Source organism: Pristiophorus japonicus, chromosome 3, assembly GCF_044704955.1.
Source record: "Pristiophorus japonicus isolate sPriJap1 chromosome 3, sPriJap1.hap1, whole genome shotgun sequence".
Lineage (NCBI taxonomy): Eukaryota > Metazoa > Chordata > Chondrichthyes > Pristiophoridae > Pristiophorus > Pristiophorus japonicus.
In genome coordinates this window covers 104943170-104966694 of record NC_091979.1, presented here as the reverse complement: position 1 = coordinate 104966694, position 23525 = coordinate 104943170, and the positions used below count along the sequence as shown (strand labels likewise).

Genomic DNA, 23525 nt, shown 5'->3' with positions numbered 1-23525 from the left:
AGCTTTTAGGAATATGTATAAAAGCACATAAAAAGGGGCACTAATTACATTTTATATCTGAATGTCATGTTAGATTTAGGATAGTTTCTAAGATAACATTTTTAATTTTCTTTACAGATTTCATTATACTGTAAATCATGTTAATTTTTTTATAGTAAACCTGCAGGTGTAAGGACCAAATGACAGCCATAAAAAATGATTTCTAATGAATTTTTCAAGTCCTGCTGAAACCTCACTGATTGGCATTTTCCTCTGTCTGGTTTGTAGTCCTTAATGCAGTTCCTTGATTATTCAGTCTGCCCATAGATTTGCTTCAAGTATCTGGGAATGTTGATTTTCCACTGCTCAGTCATCTTGATGACCAAAGGGTGGTGTCATGGTGACAGTTTTATCCAAAAGTCTGAAATCAGATATGTCGAGTATAGGGTGTAGCTACCATCTAAGCCAATCTAAAGAATCTTGAGAGGGTTGTTTGTTGGTTTTGTGTTAAAATTGGCCACTGTACTGCTGGGAGCTTTCCATCTTTCCAAAAATGTTCAAAATGCCAGTAAATCAAAAACTGTGGAATAATCTTTTGGCTGGAAATATTTTAAGTCACTTATTGATAATTTTAGATGAAAAAATATCTACGTAGAAAATAATTTAATCTTCCCAACATCTTGTAGAAAGTCCAGCATATTTGTTCAATTGTTCAATTCGCCACAAATATGCAGGGGTGTGAGCAGTTGTGGTTTGTTATCAGAAACCTTATCCGCAGGTTTTGACAATCAATATTTTGTGTCTAGACGAGCAAACCAATCCTGCACACTTCCCGTGCAATCTGAACCCACTCTTGCAACAAACATTGTGCAAGTTGTTCCTCAATTTGTTTGTTACAATTTCCTATGGCTATCATTTTGTGACCTGACCAGACCTGGAGATTTACAACAAAGTGCAACATGGCTTACAGAATTCAGACTCTGGTAACACAATGTCATGATCTTACCTCCAGTTGCTGTGTGATGGAATACGTGGCCTTTCTGTAACACTCAGCATACCAAGACCATTAGACACTGGATGTTGGGGCAGGATATGGGAGTATTTCTCTCTACTTTTGTCATAGTTTAAGACTTTCTGGAAAACACCTTTAGCAGTTCCAAATTATATTCATTATTGAATTATAGAGATTTACAACAGTGATACTTTATTCGTAGACATTAATCTGTTTTCTTTTATCTAATTGCAGTATGGCTTCAACATGGTCATGTCACATCCACATGCTGTTAATGAAATTGCACTGAGTCTGAACAATAGGAATCCGAGGTAAGACATCCTTCCCACTGGAAAACACATTGTGACTTAGTATTGGTTTAGAAAAATGCAATACATACTGTGAAGATTGAATAATTATTACTACAATTTTGTAGCATAATCGAGTAGAAATGTAGGGTTACTTTGGTGAAAGGGTGAAAACAGGCGGTTTGAAAGTCTGATTTTAGCATGCAATTTTGATCCTAATTGTTGATCACCATAATTTGAATTTGCCTGGAGGTGCTAAACAGACATCTGCAGGTTTAGCACTCAAGCATTGATTAGACACAGTTTCCGTGGAGCAGTATATGTGGGTTCCACACAACTGCTTCCACTGAAGGTGTAGACTGCACTGGCTGACACACAGCAGCAGGTTTCAGGATGGCTCAGGGTGCACAGGTTCTCGGACACGGCGTTGGTGGACCTGGTGGAGGAGGTCCAGAGGAGGAGGAGGGATGTCCTCTACCCACAGAGGGGGCGGTCCACCTCGTTCTCCTGACCCTCTCGCCTGCAGCAGCTGCTCTGCCTGGCCTCCTGTCCTCCTTCCATTCCTCCTGTAGACCAAGGGGGACCCCTAGCAAGATGCCCATGACCAAGCACTCCCTTTCCTGGTGACTCCTATAAGGTGTCCAGTAAGGTAGAGTAGCACAGCACTCACTCATTCTTTTTAGGAGAAAGTCCTCAGAGAATTTGTGGAATAAATGTTTGGTGAAGTCTTGACAAAGTGTCCCAGAAAATATCCCCATGTGTTTCAAAAGGTCTCTTCAAACCTCCAGCAGCAAGTGAAAAGTTTAAGGTGATATAGCTTTAACTATCACTCAAAATCCTCAGCAACGATCTGTTTACTCCCAATCAGCTGGTTGCTGTAGGAGAGGGCATTAAGTCGAGCACTATCCACCAAAATGCTGTGCAGTCTCCTTAATGAGCACAAGCAGGCAATTTAAGTGGCAATCAGCCCCTTAACAATTCTCTGGGTGGCCATTCCTAGCGCAAGCTTCGACTCCTTTACCAAGATGGCATCTTGTGCTAAACGTGAACTAAACCGTAGTTTCAGCTCAAGACGCCACCGCGGAGGCTCTTTAGCGATGAAAATCACCCCCAATGCATCTTGTCACGAGATAAATTATTTATCTACAGATGTGTTTTTAAAATAATCTATTTTCATGTGATATATTAAATGTTAAGTTTAAATTGTCCTTTTTGAACAAAAGAGGTTGAATGTATAATTGAATTCTGGAAAAACAATTCCAAAATGAAGCATCATTGTCACTTACAGATGAATGTTTCCTGTGTTGTGTATCTCCAGTACAAAAGGACTAGTGTAACCAGAGCCTTGTTTCTCCTGGTCCTGTTAATGATCTTGTTTGCTGCCATTGTAGGACAAAGGCTCTGGTCTTGGAACTGTTGGCAGCTGTTTGTCTTGTCAGAGGAGGACATGAAATAATCTTATTAGCGTTTGATAATTTCAAGGAGGTAAGATGCCTTTCTTCTTGGTAAAAGGCAACATTGTATGCTTTTTACAGGATTCATCCCCCTTTACATCCTGCAGTTCCTCTTTACATCATTTCTTTAAACACACCTCGCTATTCAAGTATAATTTTCACACCTATATGTCTTAATTTACCAGTTTGTTAAAAAGTAAAAGTTAGTCTAAAAAATGTTGTTCCAAAATAGAACAGATCTGTAGAGTATGCTAGTGAAAAATAGTGATTTAAAAAAAAGACACAATTACCTCAATAAAGTTAAACTCTTCACTAAATAAAATTGCTTTCTCTATAGATGTACTTGGTACAATCTTTTCGCCTTTTTGCCAGATTTGTGAATAGCTTTCAGCTCTTTTTGCCTTGGGAAGTGTTTGCCAATTGGCTGTTTGCAAAAGGGATGGTCATTCAACATTAACATGCTGCCACATAGTATCAGCACTTATTTATAACAGAGTGATTTTTTTTTAGTGTCCTTCAGTGCTTGCGCGCTCTGAACTCCGCCGCCCCCCCCCCCCGGATGCCCACGCATGCACAGACTCCTCGAAACCGGAAGTGGAGCCTGTATCATCCCGACTGCGTTGCTTTACTGAGCTGTGCTGCTGCTGACTGCCTTCTAGCCCGAGCCCACTCGGTTGGGGGGGTGGGGGAGGGGTGCAGGAACTTGGGCTGGGATAGAACAGGAACTTGGGCTAGGATGGGGCAGGAACTTGGGCTGGGATGGGGCAGGAACTTGGGCTGGGATAGGACAGGAACTTGAGCTGAGTTGGGGCAGGAACTGGGGATGTGGGGGCAGGAACTTGGGCTGGGATGGGGCAGGAACTTGGGCTGGGATACGGAATGAACTGGGGTTGTGGAGGGGGGCAGGAATGTTGGCTGGGATGGGGCAGGAACTTGGGCTGGGATGGGGCAGGAACTGGGGTTGGGGGGGGTGCAGGAACTTGGGCTGGGTATAGGGCAGGAGCTTGGGCTAGAATGGGGCAGAAACTGGGATTGGGGGGAGTAGGAACTTGGGCTGGGATGGGGGGAGGAACTTGGGCTGGGATGGGGCAGGAACTGGGGTTGGGGGGGGTGCAGGAACTTGGGCTGGGTATAGGGCAGGAGCTTGGGCTAGAATAGGGCAGAAACTGGGATTGGGGGGAGTAGGAACTTGGGCTGGGATGGGGGGAGGAACTTGGGCTGGGATGGGGCAGGAACTGGGGCTGGGATGGGGAGGGAGGAACTTGGGCTGGGATAGGGCAGGAACTGGGGTTGTGGGGGCAGGAACTGGGACTGGGATGGGGAGGGAGGAACTTGGGCAGGAACTGGGGCTGGGATGGGGCAGGGGCTGGGAAGGGAAGGAACTGGGGTTGGGATGGGGAGGGAGGAACTTGGGCTGGGATAGGGCAGGAACTGGGGTTGTGGGGGCAGGAACTGAGGCTGGAATGGGGCAGGAACTGGGGCTGGGATGGGGAGGGAGGAACTTGGGCTGGGATGGGGCTGGGATGGGGAGGGAGGAACTTGGGCTGGGATAGGGCAGGAACTGGGGCTTGGATGGGGCAGGAACTTGAGCTGGGATGGGGCAGGAACTGGGGTTGTGGGGGCAGGAAGTTGGGCTGGGATGGGGCAGGAAGTTGGGCTGGTATAGGGCAGGAAGTTGGGCTGGGATAGGGCAGGAAGTTGGGTTGGGATGGGGCAGGAACTTGGGATGGGGCAGGAACCTGGGCTGGGATAGGGCAGGAACTGGGGTTGGGATGGTGCAGGAACTTGGGATAGGGCAGGAACCTGGGCTGGGATGGGGCAGGAACCTGGGCTGGGATAGGGCAGGAACCTGGGCTGGGATAGGGCAGGAACTTGGGCTGGGATAGGGCAGGAACTTGGGCTGGGATGGGGCAGGAACCTGGGCTGGGATAGGGCAGGAACTTGGGCTGGGATGGGGCAGGAACTTGGGCTGGGATAGGGCAGGAACTTGGGCTGGGATGGGGCAGGAACTTGGGCTGGGATGGGGCAGGGACCTGGGCTGGGATAGGGCAGGAACCTGGGCTGGGATGGGGCAAGGACTTGGGCTGGGATGCGGCAGTAACTCAGGCTGGGACGGGGGAGCTCTGTCCTGTCTGGATACGGCAGTCAGAATGGTTCGAATTAGATTTTGCCAAGTCACTCAGAACTTCGGCTGTGCGGTTCGAATTAAACATTCCAGAGAAACTGCTGGGTGTGTCTTATCCTCCAAGGGGATCAATCAGCAATCAGTCATGTGATCATGGGGAGCCAATCAGAGCATTTGCTAGTGCAAATAAGCATGTCCTATTTATAGAAACATAGAAAATAGGTGCAGGAGTAGGCTATTCAGCCCTTCGAGCCTGCACCGCCATTCAATGAGTTCATGGCTGAACATGCAATCTCAGTACCCCATTCCTGCTTTCTCGCCATACCCCTTGATCCCTCTAGTAGTAAGGACTACATTGAACTCCTTTTTGAATATATTTAGTGAATTGGCCTCAACAACTTTCTGTGGTAGAGAATTCCACAGGTTCACCACTCTCTGGGTGAAGAAGTTTCTCCTCATCTCGATCCTAAATGGCTTACCCCTTATCCTTAGACTGTGTCCCTTGGTTCTGGACTTCCCCAACATTGGGAACATTCTTCCTGCATCTAACCTGTCTAAACCCGTCAGAATTTTAAATGTTTCTATGAGATCCTCTCTCATTCTTCTGAACTCCAGTGAATAACAAGCCCAATTGATCCAGTCTTTCTTGATATGTCAGTGCCGCCATCCCGGGATGAACCTTCGCTGCACTCCCTCAATAGCAAGAATGTCCTTCCTCAAGTTAGGAGACCAAAACTGTACACAATACTTCAGGTGTGGCCTCACCAAGGCCCTGTACAACTGTAGCAACACCTCCCTGCCCCTGTACTCAAATCCCCTCGCTATGAAGGCCAACATGCCATTTGCTTTCTTAACCGCCTGCTGTACCTGCATGCCAACCTTCAATGACTGATGTACCATGACACCCAGGTCTCGTTGCACCTCCCCTTTTCCTAATCTGTCACCATTCAGATAATAGTCTGTGTCTCTGTTTTTACCACCAAAGTGGATAACCTCACATTTATCCACATTATACTTCATCTGCCATGCATTTGCCCATTCACCTAACCTATCCAAGTTACTCTGCAGCCTCATAGCATCCTCCTCGCAGCCCACACTGCCACCCAACTTAGTGTCATCCGCAAATTTGGAGATACTACATTTAATCCCCTCGTCCAAATCATTAATGTACAATGTAAACAGCTGGGGCCCCAGCACAGAACCTTGCGGTACCCCACTAGTCACTGCCTGCCATTCTGAAAAGTCCCCATTTACTCCTCTTTGCTTCCTGTCTGACAACCAGTTCTCAATCCACGTCAGCACATGGATTGAGAACTGGTTGTCAGATACATCTAGCAATGCTGAATAGACACTGCTTCCTGTAGGAGAGGTTGTATACTTAGAAGGTCTTGTATTTCTGCCCAGGCTGCTCCCTTTCATAATGACTCATAGAAACATAGAAAATAGGTGCAGGAGCAGGCCATTCAGCCCTTCTAGCCTGCACCGCCATTCAATGAGTTCATGGCTAAACATGAAACTTCAGTACCCCCTTCCTGCTTTCTCGCCATAACCCTTGATCCCCCGAGTAGTAAGGACTTCATCTAACTCCCTTTTGAATATATTTAGTGAATTGGCCTCAACTACTTTCTGTGGTAGAGAATTCCACAGGTTCACCACTCTCTGGGTGAAGAAGTTTCTCCTCATCTCGGTCCTAAATGGCTTACACCTTATCCTCAGACTGTGACCCCTGGTTCTGGACTTCCCCAACATTGGGAACATTCTTCCTGCATCTAACCTGTCTAAACCCATCAGAATTTTAAACGTTTCTATGAGATCCCCTCTCATTCTTCTGAACTCCAGTGAATACAAGCCCAGTTGATCCAGTCTTTCTTGATAGGTCAGTCCCGCCATCCCGGGAATCAGTCTGGTGAATCTTCGCTGCACTCCCTCAATAGCAAGAATGTCCTTCCTCAAGTTAGGAGACCAAAACTGTACACAATACTCCAGGTGTGGCCTCACCAAGGCCCTGTACAACTGTAGCAACACCTCCCTGCCCCTGTATTCAAATCCCCTCGCTATGAAGGCCAACATGCCATTTGCTTTCTTAACCGCCTGCTGCACCTGCATGCTAACCTTCAATGACTGATGTACCATGACACCCAGGTCTAGTTGCACCTTCCCTTTTCCTAATCTGTCACCATTCAGATAATGGTCTGTGTCTCTGTTTTTACCACCAAAGTGGATAACCTCACATTTATCCACATTATACTTCATCTGCCATGCATTTGCCCACTCACCTAACCTATCCAAGTCACTCTGCAGCCTAATAGCATCCTCCTCGCAGCTCACACTGCCACCCAACTTAGTGTCATCCGCAAATTTGGAGATACTGCATTTAATCCCCTCGTCTAAATCATTAATGTACAATGTAAACAGCTGGGGCCCCAGCACAGAACCTTGCGGCACCCCACTAGTCACTGCCTGCCATTCTGAAAAGTACCCGTTTACTCCTACTCTTTGCTTCCTGTCTGACAACCAGTTCTCAATCCACGTCAGCACACTACCCCCAATCCCATGTGCTTTAACTTTGCACATTAATCTCTTGTGTGGGACCTTGTCGAAAGCCTTCTGAAAGTCCAAATATACCACATCAACTGGTTCTCCCTTGTCCACTTTACTGGAAACATCCTCAAAAAATTCCAGAAGATTTGTCAAGCATGATTTCCCTTTCACAAATCCATGCTGACTTGGACCTATCATGTCATTGCTTTAGAAAACAAATGCCATAAGTTGACTTTTCTCTGTGTTTCCTCTTGGGTAAAACTACAGGTAGAGTAGAGTAGGGCTTTTCGCCTTGAACCTTGTACTGTACTGTGATTGGTTCCGGCTGAGGGCGTGCAAGGAGAAACCTGTAACATCAACCTGGAAATATCAACTGTTCAACCTCTTTCTCCAGTTAGCCTTTGGTTTACCTCTCACAAAGGCAATAGTTGGTTGCTTTAAACCAAAATCTGTCAGTTTTGCAGTATCTTCGACTCTATACATTTTCATCCTATGATCGCTGTAAGAAAGGAAAGGGATGATATTAGCTCACGGAACCTTCGGTTTGGATATTAATCCTGTTAATCAACAGCTGAACGTATCATCATCATCATCGGCAGTCCCTCGAAATGAGGATGACTTGCTTCCACGCCAAAAAAAAGGATGAGTTTACAGGTGTTTCGAATGAAGAACCCGAACTACATCCTCAAGGGTGGAAGATGCCTGTGTGTGGATTTTTTTATCATGTGGTGGCCGTTGCATACCAGCCATCACACGGGCTTGACAGAGCTAGGTCTTGGTCCAGTGGCAAGGATTACCCAAGACAACTGGAGACCTGCTCTGCTGCACGGACCTAGTGCACACACATATCGCAGTGTGGGCTGGCCCGTGCTGCCCCTGGGCCCCTAGCCCCGAACTCACGCCTCCCCTGGGCCCCGATCACATCCCTCCACAGTCTCTTGCCACTCCTTCGCCCGATCTTGCCGCTCCTGCTGCATCTGCCCACGCTCCAATCACCGACCTGGACCTTGCCATGCCTGGTCCAGGTCGGTGAGGTACATGTAAAACCTGCTTGGCTACCTTGTACAAAGAGTACTGCTTCATGAATGTTAAATTTTGACATGATCTTAAAATAGAAGACACTCACTTCATAAACTTACATACATGTATTGGCGTAGTTCTTCAGCTGGATGTATAAATAATAATGACAAATGCGTTTCAACAGCTCAATGTCAAACTAAATTTTTGCCAAGTGACATGAAGTCCATGAGTAAACTGATTAAACCCCAAGTACTAAAGCTTTTATAACAAAACTATAAATGCTGGATTTACTCAGTCTAAACAACGTTTAACTCTCACCTGTGGATCAGCAAATTCATATAGTTAGCACCAGTGCCATTAACAGAAATCAGATTTTCACACACAAGTATAGAGAGATATCCTAGATCGTCAATCCTATTAACAGTGTCCATCCCTAACTGGCAGAATGGGGAAAAACACATGGCATAATATGCTTCCCAAAGTAGTATTTGAAACCATGATACAAAGTGTGTAAATCTTTGAAAATTCTCTCTAGATTTCATGGATGAAATGTAGCATTGCTTATGACACCACAGAATTTCCAAATTATAAGTTATGATCCTTGCACTGCAATCTCATTTTAATGGAGATTGAAATAAGCAGTGGAAAATGTAATGATTTTAAAATTTCCAATACGCCTATCTAAATCCTGGAAATCGAGCTAATATTTCTAAAGGGATATATTTGGCAACATTGAAGACAGTACTTCAGTTTGTTGAAGGGAATATTAACTGGATACATCTGTCTCTGTTTAACCTCTTTACTTCATCCAAAATAAAGAAAACGATTGATACCTTAAGATACTAGTCTTACCTTCCACTGTGAATTTGGAACATTAACTAGAAAATCAATACAAAAAACAGATTATGAACGTTTTAGAGATTATGACAGGTTGCACATTGATTTTTATACTGAATCTATAAATCACTATCATATACCTGTACAATGGATTGTGATCCAAATCAATGAAAATCACAATTCAAATTGTTCAGTGTGCCTTTACAATACAGATATTTTCACAATAAAGGTTAGCAAATTGCTTTTTGGCAACATTTTGTACTTTCCTTCAAAACACACAATTGGAATTTAAAAGGACAGCATTAAAAATGGTACTTCATAGTTGTTTCTCAAGCTGGGCAGTCTTGAATGCAACATTAACTAAGGTGCACAAAAAATAGTCAAAAGGCTAGAACACAATTACAGCACAACTCATCAAAACAGGATGTAAGAATTTCAATCTTTTTGTTTGCTATTAAAATGACTGGATTTGTGCGTACTGGACCATTCTTACAGCTTTTCTTCCTGGGAAAATGCAGTACTTTTTAACTGGAGTTATATATTTAATGATGGGTCCAATATAAACATGCACACCCACATTTAAATGCTAAATGATGCATAAATTGCCTTTTCATACCCGAAGAATAGCTCCAGGTTTAAAACGTACATTAAAACCTAGTGTCATTAACTAGCAGAATTGCCCAAACATTCTTGAACATAAGCTTTCCTATGATGTCCTAAAGTGGCCATAGTCAATCAACCCACATTTATTTACATTATATTTTTCTGAATCGTAAATCCATTTTGTGCAGTTTTTTCAGTTTTTGATGTAGCAAAGTTCTAGACATTATATGCAAAACAATGGGATAACAATTCTGAAATCACAAGGTCCTGACCCATATTTTTTTGCATTATATAAATGTAGTACCCTATTAGTATTGCTAGATGGCAGTGTCTGAAATGAAGAACTACAGCAGTAAAGAATGATGCTCCTTTGTTTGCTGTGGAACTGGAGTTTGTGACCTTCAGCTGGACCATTTTGAAGAAGTATGTAGTTGCCTGGACACAGTTAGTGCAAAGCACTCATTTATAGAACAGAAGTTTCCAGAATTCCATTAGATTTCCAATGGATGGCACGGTGGCGTAGTTAAAAGAAACGGGGCTTTAAAGAAGAAAGATTCATGGAGCAAATGCAGACAAAGGAATTATGAACGTTAATAAAAGTAACAAAATAGAGGGTAGTTAAAACTAACAAATGAGGGGACAAGAGCTAAAGGAATTGGATATAAGGACAAAGGAAAATGACATTAAAGCCAATGATTCAGTTAGCCATAAGTTTGTGTATCTTTCCCTAATTAAGTTATTGTTTAAAAACTCTTGTGTTTTGCTTTGCTAAATATGCACAAGTACTTGTACTAATGTGGCCCATTTAATAATCTTCAGGGCTGTAACAAATGCTGCAATCTCTTCAATTGGGAAATTCAAATTTGTTCATGTTGTAGAATTTGTTCATATTGTAGAATTTGTGAATGTTGTAGAATTGTGCACATACTTCCACTGCCCTTAGTGATGATGGAGACCAAGCAGTAAATTGTGGTATTACACTAAATCATTGCTTGTAGTTAAAATTACTTGAACTGTTAATGTGGCAATTTCTTATTGCTGGAATGTGTGCTTAATCCAATCACTCTTCTGTAAATAGACTGTGCTTAATATGCAGAGTTAAATCTGTGTTAAGCCTAAATACCATTTCATTCAATCACCCCGCATCGCTTCACTTAAATTGTGCAGCATGCTGGTTTATAATGGCTATTCTTCAAAATCTTTGATCAATAAAATATGAAAATGGCTTTAATTTTCATTTAAAGTTGGATTTTAATGCAAATTACAGATCTAACCAGAGCTGTCTCCCTTTACCAAATCCAAAACTGGACAGAGTGTGGAGCAAAGAGAATGGTTTATGGAGAGAACACTTTCAAATTATGGTGACCTGTTGTGCCATTATTTCCCTCTTATTCTGAGATGGAATGTATCCCACACAAATGTAAACTAATGAGCTCACTGAAATTGGGGAAGCAAGTTTAAGCGATGAGCAGCCTAACTATTCTGACCTTGTATGTTGAGCACTCACCTGCTCAAGCTACCCAGCTGCTTTTCATTCCAAATTATAATTGTATTTCTTTTCATTTTTAAGAATTTCATGTTGTGCATCTGCCATAGGTCACCCCAAAAGTGGCCCATCTGTAAACTACCAAAACATATTAATGAATTAAAGCTGACCAATTAAAGTAATGGATTGGGAAACATTAACCATCGCTTCTTGTTTGTGAAGCAACTTGACTGCTACAATGCCAGGCTGTTGTGATGCATTTTTGTAGTTAGTCTTCAAGCAAGGTGACTTTTTGTACGAATTTAAGTGTTTGCAGGTCCCAGTTTCAGGTTATTTCATGTCCAATGGATGTAGTCCCCTTTAGGAAGAACTGCTTCAGTTCCAAGCCAAACTGAAAGCATGGAAGTAAAGTAACACAACCTTTCGAAATGATGATTGTTTCCACTGGTCAGTAAAACAGTACAGGGTAATAATAAAGCACAAAAATATTAAAGGGGAGGTTAGGAAACGTTTCTTTACACAGAGGGTTGCTAGAATGTGGAATGCTCTGCCACAACCATTGTTAAAGTTGAGTCCATAAAATATATTTTTAAAAGGGAATTAGTTGCTTAAAAAAGAGGAATATTACAGGGTATGGGGAACAAGCAGGAGGGTGGGATTAGACTGGTGGCTCATGTGGAAAGAACATGAGCACAGACTTGGTGGGCCAAATAGTCTGTCTCTGTGTTGGAATATTCTACGACACAGCAATAAATTGGATGAGAGCATCATCGGCACCGACATGATGGGCCGAATAGCCTCCTTCGGTGTCATAATTTTTCTATGATCAAAAATTATAATCATCTGAATGGGTAATAAAACACATATGAATAACTATTGCACATTAATTCTAACTAAATATTAGAAAATGTTTTACTATAACAGAGAAAGCACTGTATTAAAGAACGCTATTGACATTAATACATTAATGGTAAACATAATTGGAAGTTATGCCTATTCAAATATAAATTGTAACTGTGGTTTGAATAGATCCACTTTACCGCAAATGGTATGAACGGATATATAAAAACAAACTGAAGATGCCTGTTTTTCTCTTGGTGGCTCAGATGATTAAGGCAGTGTGTAGCTGAGCCACACAGACAAAGAAGTTCACAGGTTCAGTCCCTGGTAGGAACTAAGTTAGTGTCATAGCCAGGACACCAGTAAGGATGCCACAATTGGTCACATCACCTTTTATGTTAGGGAGGGGAAAATTGGCCAGGGTTCTTGCTCCTATTAGTTGTCCAGTGATGCCTGCTGAAAGTATGTGTGTAGATTTGGATTAGGATAGGATTGAGCTTACCTGCGATGCCTCCCCGCTCGCCCCCCAGTTGTGTAGACTGCCAAAACTCACTGTCTAGATTCACACAAAAATAATAGTCATTTTGACAATGTACCAAGGGCACTTGGCCTAGTACAAGCCAAGTAGCTTTGAGAGGAAGAGGAGAGAACATTTTTAAAAGATGGCTGATTAATGAGACCAAACCACTGCTGGGAAAATTAATGTTGCAGTTGTCACATGATTGCTACGAATATGAATCTTGCAGCTCTATCAGTTCAGTACAACAATAAGTTAATTTATCCCAAGAAATAAATATGGTGACATGCTCCAAATGTTTCATTCAGTGTTTGCACAAAAAGAACATTGGCTGAGAGGATTTTTTTCAGTTTATCATCAGAATATTATTGATGGCCTAATCTCCTGGTGTTTTCCCTAATAACCCATTGTTATGTTGTATGCAACACAATTGTCTTTTTCCAGTGACCTCTGCTGGAGGTTATATGTGCTTTGCAGCAAATTTTTGTAGAACATTTGGGCAATTTTTTACTTGCCTGGCAGTCATGTGTTAATTTGTTTGACTTGCCTAAACCTTCTAGGGCCCGAGATCCAAAAACTTGCCTTTCTCCCCTTTTGTGAAACCTCTTTAGCTTCTCACTCTACATCTGAAAATAAAGACTCTAGCAACAGACTTACAAACAACATAGATCTTGAAAAGCTTGGATGCAGCCCCTCCTGTTACCTTGGCAACATGGAGCTGGGAGAGTTCCACCTTCAGCTCATTCAGCAGCTCTTCCGTCTCCTTGCCATGCAAATCACACGTCTTGAATTTTGCTATTTTCTTTGGGTAACCGCAGAGCAGAACACGTAATGTGTATCACAAACCCAACAGCAAAGGTAACCAGAAATGAATATGAAAAGAGATTTTAATGTTATCTCCTAGATTTAGAAACAGATGCACAGCTAGATTACACAGTTTCCCAGTGAACCAACTATCTCACTAGTTATTTATTTTAGAGGAATAACTATTAATTTACAGTCAATTTACCAACATTCAAAGAAAAATTATAGTGTGTAGTGTTGCTGTGAACTTCCAATCCACTCATTAAAATGGTACATGGTTGCGAGTCTGTACGCAGAGCACCCTCTAGTGTTTAAATGGAATCCTATTACAGTTTTGGGTTTCTGATTGTTTAAATCTTTTTCTCATTATATCTTACCTCAGGTGTGTGGTGAAAAGTATCGATTTGAAAAGCTAATGGAACATTTCCGAAATGAAGACAATAATATTGATTTCATGGTAAGCACTTTGTTAACTAATAAATCTTGCACCCTTCATAGCTCATATATTATTGTGTAACATCCCTGCAAATGAGTTTCCAGTGGTGATATCTACTGTGAATGTGGATAGTAAAGCAAATGTTGGAGCTGATCAGTATCTGTGAGGTAGTGGGAATCTGATTTGATCTTCAAATACCGCATCTCATTTGTTTCAGGTGAACTGTGCATATCTTTATTGTGATTCAAGAACAACGTTGTGATTATGCCTACAGTAGATGCTATAGTTAAACAGACCATGTGTAGGAGATTATCGCTGATAGATGAGGATGAGTGAGAATGCTCTGCTGTTGACTAAAGCATAAATAAAACAAATCAGGGATAAAACCATTCAATGATGTGGAATGTGCCTGGATCTGTATAACGAACCAGAGCTGCCTACTGGATTTAAGTGACAAAGGGTTTCAGTGTGAATAATATTTCTAACAGCAAACAATCTGATAAAACACTGAAAAATAAATCTTGTGACACTCTAATTCCTTGTCATAAAAGACTTTGTCATGCTATTTGTGTGCATCATGGCACCATTTCCTTAACTGATCAAGCCTCTGAACATTGACACTAATACAATTGGAGGAATACAGTTCCTATGTAACTTTTTTTATACCTCATTTACTTGAGTAATAATCTCTCTAATATAATCTCTGTTGCCTCCTTTCAAGGCTAAAAAGCCAAAATCTCAATGCTTCCAAACTACAGGACAGACTTGGGGCTCCTGCATGCCTTTCTGAGCTTAAATGTCTCTTGTGTATCTCATTGACCAGAGCTAGACACATTACTCATGATGACTACTAAAACCCCCAGATCTTTTAACTACACCCGTAGCTATTAGTCTACTTTACTTCAATGTCCAGGACTGTAACTGGGGCATGGTAACTGTGGTTTGATGTGTTTAAAAAAAACAACAATGAATCTGATATACAGGATTTTACATTGTATGGGGGGAGGGGAAGCGGGAGTCAGGTCGGGGTCGGGTCCGGTCCGGAGGCGGGAGTCGGGTCGGGAGAAAGCAGGAGCTGGGCGTGGGAGGCAGCCTTATGCACGCAGCCCCAGTGAGGCCATTCAGCCAGGGCTAGGGGCTGCGTGCTTCGGGCCCCTCCCACACAGTTTTGGGCCCCTCCCACACTGTTTCAGCGCAGGGACCTAGCTCTGCCCCCTACAGCTCATAAGAACAACATAACATAAGAATTAGGAATAGGAGTAGGCCATCTAACCCCTCGAGCCTGCTCCGCCATTCAACAAGATCATGGCTGATCTGGTCATGGACTCGGCTCCACTTACCCGCCCGCTTCCCATAACACAGACAGACAGAGAGATAGAGACACCGACAGAGACACACTGGAGTTGGGGGGAGGGGGGGCTCCCGGTGCTGTAGTCGATAAGTAGAAAATGTTTTATTTATTGATTTAAAAAAAAAAATTCTTATTAATTTTTTTTGATTTTTTTTGGTTGATTTATTGATGTTTTTATCATTTATTATTGATGATGGCTCTTTATTTGTAAAACTGAAGTGCTTAATGTTTGTAAACTTCCCTTTAAACCCCCCCCCCCCCCATTCCCTACGCCTGATTTGTAACCTATGCCTGATTTTCTAAAGTGTAGACAAGGTTTTTTCGAGTGTACAAAAATCTTCACTTACTCCATTCTAAGTTAGTTTGGAGTAAGTTTTCACTGCCAAAACTTTGAAAACAGGCATAAGTGTCCGGACACTCCCCCTTTTTGGAAAAAAAATTCTGTTCCAAAGTGAAACTGTTCCAACTGACTAGAACTGGAGCAAACTAAATGCCGAGAATTTGAATTTCTAAGATACTCCGTTCTACACCAGTTGCTCCAAAAAATCAGGAGCAACTGAGGCCGAAACTTGGGCCCAAGTCCAAGTGGTCATGTCTTTTATAAAATAGTAATTCTCCAATTGTCTGTCTTTTAAAAAAAAATTAAAAGCATAAATGTAACATATCTACATGGGTTCCTTCAGTGATGGGTAGGACTGGTATTGGGTTAGAATGAAAGATAATCCATCAGCTGCTGTTCCCCAGAAGTGGCTCAAGAATGACCACATGATGTATTGTTTTTTTTATACCCTTGAAGTATTGCCTATTGGTTTCTATTTTGTACTCGTCAAGTTTCAAGGGCTCGGAACAGCTCCTAACTATCATCAGACTTGCTCCATATGGAGCTACTCCTTGGGTATAATTTTCAGCTTCAGTGCTCCTATTGCACACCTGGGGCGCCTATCAGGAAATTCCACACTTTCAGCCTCTGATTTCCCAACTGTTAAAATTAAGTTGAAAATTCAGGCACTTGAATGGGTCAGCACTCTGTCCCTATTTTCAATAGTTGCCAAAACATTTAGGAAATTAAAGATTGGTTACAAACTAAGGGGCTGAAATTCCCCTGTTGTGCGCCTCCCATTAGCGTGAACGAGGCACAAAAGTACGAAAGTGTTTTTGCCCGGGGGGTGGATGTTATTGACTCCCACGAAATTGCACAGGGGTTAGCGGAGTTGCGAAACCATTAGCTAGCGCCCCGGGCTGCTGCGCCTCTGGCGATGACGTCATCACCGTGCGTGGCGACCCCTATCCGCCCCGTGGCGGAAATTAGCCAGCGCCCCAATAAACCACCTGGGGCGATGCCCGCACCAGCCTCATGGGTCGCGAACTAGGCCACACAAACATCGCGGGGCGAAAGTCAAAGGGAAGGTGCGCTTCGCTGCGCACCGCCAATTTTTTTTCTTCACGACTTAATTGTTGGGCCGCTGAGTAATGTTGTCGTGGGGTCCGCGATCGGGCAGCCCAGTACTTTTTCGGTGCCTAGGCTGTGGCCACGGCACCCCTTAGCCCTGGTGGCCAAGTGGCAGCCATCAAAGGGCCTGCAGAGATCGCAGCATCCCTCGCCTTTAATGGAAGGGGAGGGGTGTTGAAACACATCAGCGTTATACAGAGAGGCCACGTAGCACTCCATGATGTGCCTGAGTAGTGTCCTCGATCCCGCCCTGAAAGGAAGTGGAGCGCGCTACATTATGCTCCACTTCCTGTGAGGGGCAGTAACCTGAATTTTGCTTCTGTGGTGGGACTTCTACGCCAAGTGCAGAATGTTCGGCCCCAGAGAGTTTACTGCCCAAAAACAGGGCGATAGCCAATTTCAACCCCTAAACCAGTTACAAAAGTGATGAAACTGACCTTAAACTTTCAAAATAAATTATTTTCCTAGCATTATTTATTGTGTTTGACATTTTTTAATTAGTTTCTCATTTTCTCAATTGAATATTCTACTAATATAATAGAACCACAATTATCAGGCAATTGCCGTTATCTGTCATGGATTATTAAATGTATATAGATGTAATTTACAATACAAAAACTCACCTTTAAGTGACAAATGCTTTAAGTCACAATTGACAGCTTGAAGGCTGTCAATTCAATTTGAAAAATTGATCATTATAGATTGGAGTTGTGCCTTTTATTGTATCAGTGGAAGATTTAAAATACCATAAATGATATAATACCATGATTTCAATATCTTTTTATCTTTTTGATTCTAGGTGGCCTGTATGCAGTTTATTAATATTGTAGTCCATTCTGTAGAGGATATGAATTTCCGAGTGCATCTCCAATATGAGTTCACCAAACTAGGACTGGATGAATATCTGGATGTGGGTATTCTTTTACATAGTAACTAATGCCAGTTGTTTAACAACATTATTCCACTTCCTTATCCAGAATCCATATTTTTTGTCACTATAACTGAATTACTAAGCTTGAGTAAGGTGGATGTCTACAGATGTGGAATATGATTTAAAAAAAAATCTATCTATGATTTTATAAATTTTAAGGTTATGTGTTTTCTTCAGTTTTATTGGCTGTTGCAGCAGATGTTGCCTTTACCTGGAGCACTGACACAAGTCCAAATTAATCTCAATTGACCTTACCTTGGGCGGCAGGTCAAATCTCAATTCAGAAGCTGTTTTATGAGGAGTATAATGACATGAATATTTAAGAGAACTTCTAATTCCCAAAACATCAAAACGGATTAGAAGAGGGTGTGGCAATAATTTAATTGCCTGCAGAAGAAAATATAAAGTTTACTAGGGAATGACTTAAAAGGCTGGAACGATGTAAAGACAACTGCTGTAAATTATTAATGTGTGCCATCTTCACTGTAACTTATATCATATCAATAACCTTAGTTAGAAGGACTTGACCTAAAGATATCTGAGACTTTGGATGTGGAGGGAAAAAGTGTGAGAAAAGGGTCAGTATTTTAGATTTCTTCTTTTTACTTGATTGAATAGCATATATTTTGCTTAAAGTGAAAATGTTGATACTGTCTCAAATGAAGGCATTTACATTTTATGCTCCTTTGTCCAATGCTGCAGTGCAAGCATTAATGCAACATGAGAACTGATATCCAAAGGAATCTCCCATTCCCTGTGAAATGACATATTATTTTCAGCACAGAAACAGGCATTCAGCCCAACTGGCCCATGCTGGCGTTTATGCTCCACGTGAGCCTTCTCCCACCTTGCGTCATCTAATCCTATCAACATATCCTTCTATTCCTTTCTCTCTCATGTGTTTATCCAGCTTCCCCTTGAATGCATCTACGCTATTCAAAAGGGAGTTAGATGAAGTCCTTACTACTCGGGGGATCAAGGGTTATGGCGAGAAAGCAGGAAGGGGGTACTGAAGTTTCATGTTCAGCCATGAACTCATTGAATGGCGGTGCAGGCTAGAAGGGCTGAATGGCCTGCTCCTGCACCTATTTTCTATGTTTCTATGTTTCTATGTTTCTATGTTTCTATTCGTCTCAACTCGACCTTGTGGTAACGAGTTCCACATGCTAACTATTCTCTGGGCAAAGCAGTTTCTCCTGAATTCCTTATTGGATTTATTAGTGAATATCTTTTTTATGGCCCCCCCCGTTTTGCTCTCCCCCTCCCCCCCTGTCCCCCACAAGTGGAAACATCTTCTCTACTTCTACCCTATCAAACCCTTTCATAATCTTAAAGACCTCTTTCAGGTTACCCCTTAGCCGCTTCTTTTCTGGAGAAAAGAGCCCTAGCCTGTTCAATTTTTCTTGATGGGTGTAACCTCTCCATTCTGGTATCCTCTGTTTAAATCTTTTCGCACCTTCTCCAGTGCCTCTATATCTTTTTTATAATATGAAGGGTTCACAGTACTGAAAGTGTGGTTGAACTAAGGTTCTATACAAGTTTAACATCTGTCATTTAATTCTATCCCTCTAGAAATGAACCCCAGTGTTTTGTTTGCTTTTTTTATAGCATTATTAACCTGTGTCACTACTCCTAGTGATTTGTGTATATGTATCCCGAGATCCCTTTGCTCCTCCACCCTATTTAGACTCTTTATAGTATGTGGCCTCCTTATTCTTCCGACCAAAATGCACCACCTCACACGTCCATATTGAAATTCATTTGCCAATTACACGCCTATTCTATAAGTTTATTAATGTCTTTTATTTTGTCGCAGTCTTGCTCAGTGTGAATTACATTCCCAGTTTGATGTTGTCTGCACATTTTGAAATAGTACTTCTGCTTGCCAAGTCCAAATCATTTATGTAAATGGTGAACAACAGTGGTCCCAGCATCGATCCATGTGGAACACCACTTCCCATCTTTTGCCAATCTGATTAACTACCCTTAACCCCTACTCTCTGTTTTTTGTTTTGTAGCCAGCTAACTATCCATCCTGCTGCTTGTCACCTGACTCCATATGCTCGGATCGTAGTCATTAGTCTACTTCACTTGACATGCTCTGACCTTAGTCATGAGTCTACTTATTATTTTATTTAACTATTTGATTTTTATAATTACTGAATTGTCAGCCTCGTTCAGTGAAGTTAAGTAAGACTGGTTTGAGAAATGGAAGGCCTGGAATTTGTGGTCAGCGACGAAGCAAAGGCATTTGTCGCTGGCCCCAAAGTAAGCTTTGCACAAAGATCTCCCAATCTCTGTGTCGAGAGGTTCGGGTTCTCCGAAATCAACAGAATAGTCGGGAATCCCTAGTGCGATGCTGTTGTGATGTTAACAAACTGTCTAAGCAACCAATCAAAATGCAGAATTCTCACAGACGAAGTGAGTAAGCTCTTAAAATTCTAACTTTATAAAAATGTTAGAGCAAGCAACACAATGATTGGGGCTCTCATGAGGAAAAGGCAACCCTGAAATAAAGATGAACAAACTTAAAAAATGTTAAAGTTTCTTAAAATATTTTATTTTTATTAAAATGGATACATTTGACACTGCACTGCACAAAATTAAAATTAGCTTTTCATGCCCATAACCTTTGCTTAGCAGCCAATACTCTGTTAAAACCCCAGTGAGACCTGGGATGCATTATTGGGGCAGAGTAGAAGCTTTATTCTAAACCTAATATGCGACACCTGAGCTAGGAGTGATTAATACTGACACGGCGTGCCAAAAGTAGAAAATGCCTTATTCTCTAGCACCAATCCCTTCCAAAAGTATGTACATGATAAAACTGAGGAGAGGGCGTAGTGCAGAATACAAATCGTACTAGTGACTTGTTACATAACATTATACCAATTACTTTTCTTTAATATCAATGTTAGACCCTATATTTTAAGGTAGCTTGTTAACTTGGTATAAATTCTAATGTTGAGTAATTGTCTTTGTTTTTTAGAAACTAAAAAATACAGAGAGTGACAAACTGCAAGTGCAGATTCAGGCCTACTTGGACAACGTGTTCGATGTAGGCGCATTACTGGAAGATGCTGAAACCAAGAATGCTGCCTTGGAGAGGGTGGAGGAACTGGAAGAAACCATTTCTCATGTAATCATGTGCTTTTCAATTTTCAATGAGAGCTGCAACACCCAGTCGATGCAGTAAAGCAAACTGCATTTAGTGATTAAGTGTAACCACAAAACAATTAATTGTGTTATTTTCCTTTAAATACTGGTAAATAATTTCAGGATCAAATGGTTAAGCCAGGTCAGGATAGAAAAGGATTAGATAATTATCGCTAGAATATAATCCAATGGATTTGATTGATACAGAGAGCCATTATAAGTAGACACCTGTGATGTTGTTCTAGCTCCGATAGATTGTGTGACTGCAGGACTTCACAGTACGGTTGAAGAGCAGATTGGCCTGTCATTGCTGTCAGATATAGTTGTGAGTTGCTGTGTTCACTGGACAAATTTTTAAATAGCTATTCATTTTATTTGACACTCTAAAATAATCATAACCAGGCTGTGTCTGAACTGTCAGTGAAGCGACTTGAAACCTTAATTAACTGGTCATTCGCTGTTTGTGAGGCCTTGCTGTGCACAAATTGGTTGCGGCATTTGCTCACCAGACAGCAGTGGCTGCATATCAAAAATAACTAATTGGCTGTGAAGGACATGATAAGGTGCAATTTAAATGCAAGTTTGTTTGCTCATACTTCTGTATTCTCTCCTGCAGTTAACCCTTTTGTATTTCAGTTTTTATTTGGCATTCTTTCCCTTATCTTCATCTCCTTAGAGCATTGACTCCTTGCTGGGGGCACAGTACCATGAGTGTCGGGTGCCATTCGGTGCCTCAGCTAAGTGGCCGCTATTCCTATTTAAGCCTTGGCGGTGAGTGCTAGTAAGCTATTCAACTGCTAGGAAGGGTACTGTTGCAGCTGAGCCCTTATCTAATGTCTGCACATGCACATACATCCAGCAGGATAACAATCTGGAACAGGACCCAGGCAGATTTTCCCCCTGACGAACTATAATTGTAGTACCCGCACTGTCACCCCAGCTGAGATCAACTAACCCCTGACAGTCTAGGGACCAAACCTGACTCTGGGATCTTCCTGTTCTGTATGGTTAAGCTATTTATTGACCAGAATAGTTGAGCTATTGGAGAAGCAGCCTAAATTTTAATTTTGTTGGACACAATATGAAAGTGTACAAAGCAAGGACTAATGTGTCAAATTTCTAATTTCAGTTATCAGAAAAGTTGCAAGATACTGAAAATGAAGCAATGGAAAAAATTGTGGAACTGGAAAAGCAGCTAATGCAAAGAAACAAAGAACTGGAAGTTATAAGAGTAAGTTTGTAAAGGCTTTTTTGCAGGTGTAAAACAAGATGGGGTTGAAAGTGGTCTTTGGCAGTAGCATGAATTGTGAATCAGCAGCTTGTTTTATGGAAAATAGAAACGGGCTGCTGATTGGCTACAGCGGAAGACTAATTTCACTCCGAACTAGTAAAGTATGGCCTTGATCAACCATGAAATATCCCAAAACTGAGTTCCGGACATAATTCACGCTTTATCAAGCACATCCTCCAACTTCCCAAGAGCAACACTACAATAGATCCGTATTAAATATAAAGAACAGATATTTATATAAATAATATATATTACATATTTATTTCAAATTTTATATAATCTTACATCCATTTCTTCACTCTTTTCCATGAGCAGAAATGTCATGGGAGATCTACTAATGCGCGTTTCTTGTCTGTCACACCTCTGTCGCAATTGGAGCAAAAAATGTATAAAGAAATGAAAGACTTCAAAATACCAGAACGAAAATATCTGCAGCCTCTTAACCAACTTGTGTATGAATTCACCCAGCATTCATTTCGCAGCAACCTTTAAGTTGGCCTTTGTATTAACCGAGTGTTTACTTAACAACAATTAGGGTTTCTTTAACTTATTATGAGTGGCTGCATTCAAGAAAAATAGATATTTGCTATATATATAGGGAAAAGAACAGTACTTCTAGCATATATTTCCAGTCTTTCACACTTCAAGTGTTGCACTCAAATTTGAATGGCATAGTTCAAAAAAAGTTTAAAGAAACAGTCTAAATAGCAATTAAACTTGAACTCACCCAGTACTTCCTTAGCGATTAGATTTTGTGACCTTAATAATACATTGTGAAGAACATGACATAACATTTAGCACTTACAATCGTGCATTGTTTGACTTATTATGAGCAATGTTTAAATATATATTGACCCGGAGGCTGAAGATTCCAAGCAATTTAAAATTGCACTCTAACTTCAGGATTTGGCTATTTAGAGCTGACTTGAAGGCACAGGCTGGGTTAGTAACTGAGTATGACAACAATGCTCTGGACCTGAGATTACTTGCAAGCAGCATTGCTGCAGATTTGCTAACCCACAAGTACCTTTTCAGTCGCACTCTCTGGGGTCGAAATTCAGGGTCACAAAGAGATCCGTTAATGCCCGTTTGCGGCGGCCATTCTTAAAAATCAAATGGCCATCTCTTTGGGGTCAACTGGCCGACCCGACCTAAATTCAGGTTGGGGATTTTTTGGCCTAGACCCGATTCTGATGACCGCCAATTTTATTAAACAAAAATACTTACCTTCCAATATACAGTTTCATCTGTCGATCCCCTGCCGCCCAGTGCCCCTGACAGGTTTGTCTATGCACCCTCTGCAGAGTGAGTGCGGCCTGGCAGCGCGGCGGCCCTTAAAGGGGAGGGCCCACTGCCACAGCCGCAACGTAAACCTATTTGCTGGCCGACTTCCCGATTAGTCAGC

The 23525-nt window shown here is 41.8% G+C and overlaps 1 protein-coding gene across 8 annotated transcripts in view; it reads left to right on the top strand.

Annotated features, from left to right (window-relative positions):
* LOC139259816 (formin-like protein 2) overlaps positions 1-23525 on the top strand; it is a 425278-nt gene that overhangs the window by 345089 nt on the left and 56664 nt on the right. For all 8 annotated transcript variants that reach the window (XM_070875639.1, XM_070875635.1, XM_070875637.1 and 5 more), the window contains exons 8-13: positions 1226-1302; positions 2670-2763; positions 13888-13962; positions 17542-17652; positions 20663-20812; positions 21959-22060. In XM_070875639.1, the coding sequence (XP_070731740.1) occupies positions 1226-1302; positions 2670-2763; positions 13888-13962; positions 17542-17652; positions 20663-20812; positions 21959-22060 (609 nt within the window). The remainder of the gene's footprint in view (positions 1-1225; positions 1303-2669; positions 2764-13887; positions 13963-17541; positions 17653-20662; positions 20813-21958; positions 22061-23525) is intronic.